Source organism: Perkinsus marinus (assembly GCF_000006405.1).
Source record: "Perkinsus marinus ATCC 50983 genomic scaffold scf_1104296929626, whole genome shotgun sequence".
Taxonomy (NCBI): Eukaryota; Perkinsozoa; order Perkinsida; family Perkinsidae; genus Perkinsus; species Perkinsus marinus.
The window spans coordinates 1-1,954 of NW_003216394.1; the positions used below are offsets into that span (position 1 = coordinate 1).

A 1,954-nucleotide genomic window follows, 5' to 3' on the forward strand; every position below is an offset into this window, starting at 1 on the left:
AATCCGGCCGGGTGTTATCAGCAAGGACGATCAAGGCCATGTTACCTGCCGTGCCATCAAGACTAAGGTCAAGAGTCTCCATGCTGAGAATAACGAGCTGCAATATGCCGTCCCCGGAGGGTAATGAAATGGTTCTTCAGCCCTTCTAATTCCCTTGCTCTTCTTCCAGTCTTATCGGCGTTGGTACACAAATGGATCCCACTCTCACCCGAGCGGATCGCTTAGTTGGACACGTCCTCGGCTATCCGGGCCATCTTCCTGATGTCTATGATCAGATCGAGGTTAGTGGCCCATCGTACCCTTGGTTATTGCCTGTTACATTTCCTAACTTCAGATCAAGTATCATCTTCTCCGTCGTCTGCTCGGTGTGAAGCAAGACACTGATGCTTCGAAGCATGGCGAGGGTACGTTTCCTAAGCTCTCCGGCCTCTCACATTAATGTTTCCGTTATGTCCAGGCTATAAGGGTCCCTCCATTACGAAGCTGAAGAACAAGGAAATTCTTATGGTCAACATAGGAAGTGGGTCCTGATACAAAGCCTCACCCGCTACACGTGACACTTCGTTAGGCACTGCCGCTGGTGGACAGATTGTCGGCACTAAGACTGAAGGTTCGGTGGCGAAGGTCCAACTCGCTGTACCCGTAAGGATAACAACTGGGCTGTGCCAATCCCAGATGCTCTTTGCATTAGGTCTGCGCGAATGTTGGTGACAAGCTGGCCCTGAGCCGACGTATCGACAAGCATTGGCGTCTCATTGGCTATGGCGAAATTGTGAAGGGCAAGATGGTATCCGGCAAGACTGCTTAGAAATGGTGAACAATAATCGAAGCGTAACCGCGAGTTTCTCCGAAACTAAAGGCTTTCTCGAGTTAAGTTCATGTTTAACAGAGAAGGCCAGCTGCAGGAATCCTACGCGGTCACTGTACACTTTAATCTTTCATTGGAAGTATGTGAACACCCCTCTCGATTCGGAATATGCGCGAATCCGGACTCTCGGGGGATCATAGCGCCTCCGCCCACTGTGGGGCATCACGTAGACACGCGTGTTGTGTAACGCTCGATTACACCTTGAAAAGCTCATTCTTGTGGGTGGGGCGGCTATGCCACTGCATGATATAACCTAAAGATTATGCCACACCAAGATATGCCAGAATGGTACAATCAATTTTGCAGGAGCATCGGATAGCGTGTCCGGTTCCACTAGTGGGGCAGATATGCCATCTCAGAACTGGTTCCCCTTCGGCGGCCATTAAATATCCGCTAGGCTCTTTTCTATGCCGGCAAAACTGATCCTCTTACCGCGTGTACCTGCGAAGTTGATTGTAAGAGATATATCTTCGAGTTGTGGCATAGCTGCCCCTCCCTGTGAGTTCGATTTTACTTAGAGGTACGAAACAGGCCTTCGAAAGGTGTAGGTATCGTGATGTTTGAAATCATGAGTTTCTATCGATAGAATCTACACCATGGGATCACGAGTGTATCAATTGTAGAAGATCAACTGCACACACTATTATCGCGATGAATCATCAGCACAAACGTCGTAGCCTCCTACATCTGCTGTGTGATACAGTATCACTGATACTGATCGCCAGTGGCATTCTAGTGACTTCCTAGGATCATCCCGGAAGTAGGAGAAGTTCGCCATCCAAACTGCCACTTCGAGTGGGGTAGCTTCTATTTTTGACAACTTGGATTGCGGAGCGCAAATCACCCGAATGGCCTCCGGCAACATGCAAGCTTCGTGTCAAGCATGACGACAGATGACCGACATGGAACTTGCGTGTTATGTGTGCGCTGTGGAAGCTATGGACCAGGAAACACTTGTATATAACACTTGACCAAAACTCAAATATAAATAAAAGATGAAGAAGCCCCTCGGATGTGATCTAGTCTCAGAGCTTGCACGCTTCCAACAACTACACTCGGGAGCCGCAACTAACGAGGCAGACCACG

At 49.0% G+C, this 1,954-nt stretch overlaps 1 protein-coding gene across 1 annotated transcript; it reads left to right on the top strand.

Annotated features, from left to right (window-relative positions):
- Nucleotides 1-21: 21 nt before the first annotated feature.
- Nucleotides 22-808, top strand: Pmar_PMAR028077 (eukaryotic translation initiation factor 2 gamma subunit, putative; the record flags this gene model as incomplete). The annotated part of the gene is made up of 6 exons (XM_002787253.1): nucleotides 22-120; nucleotides 170-281; nucleotides 335-404; nucleotides 458-520; nucleotides 569-642; nucleotides 692-808. Coding segments are annotated over 6 exons (535 nt in total), but the record flags the coding sequence as incomplete, so codon positions are not given.
- Nucleotides 809-1,954: the final 1,146 nt, after the last annotated feature.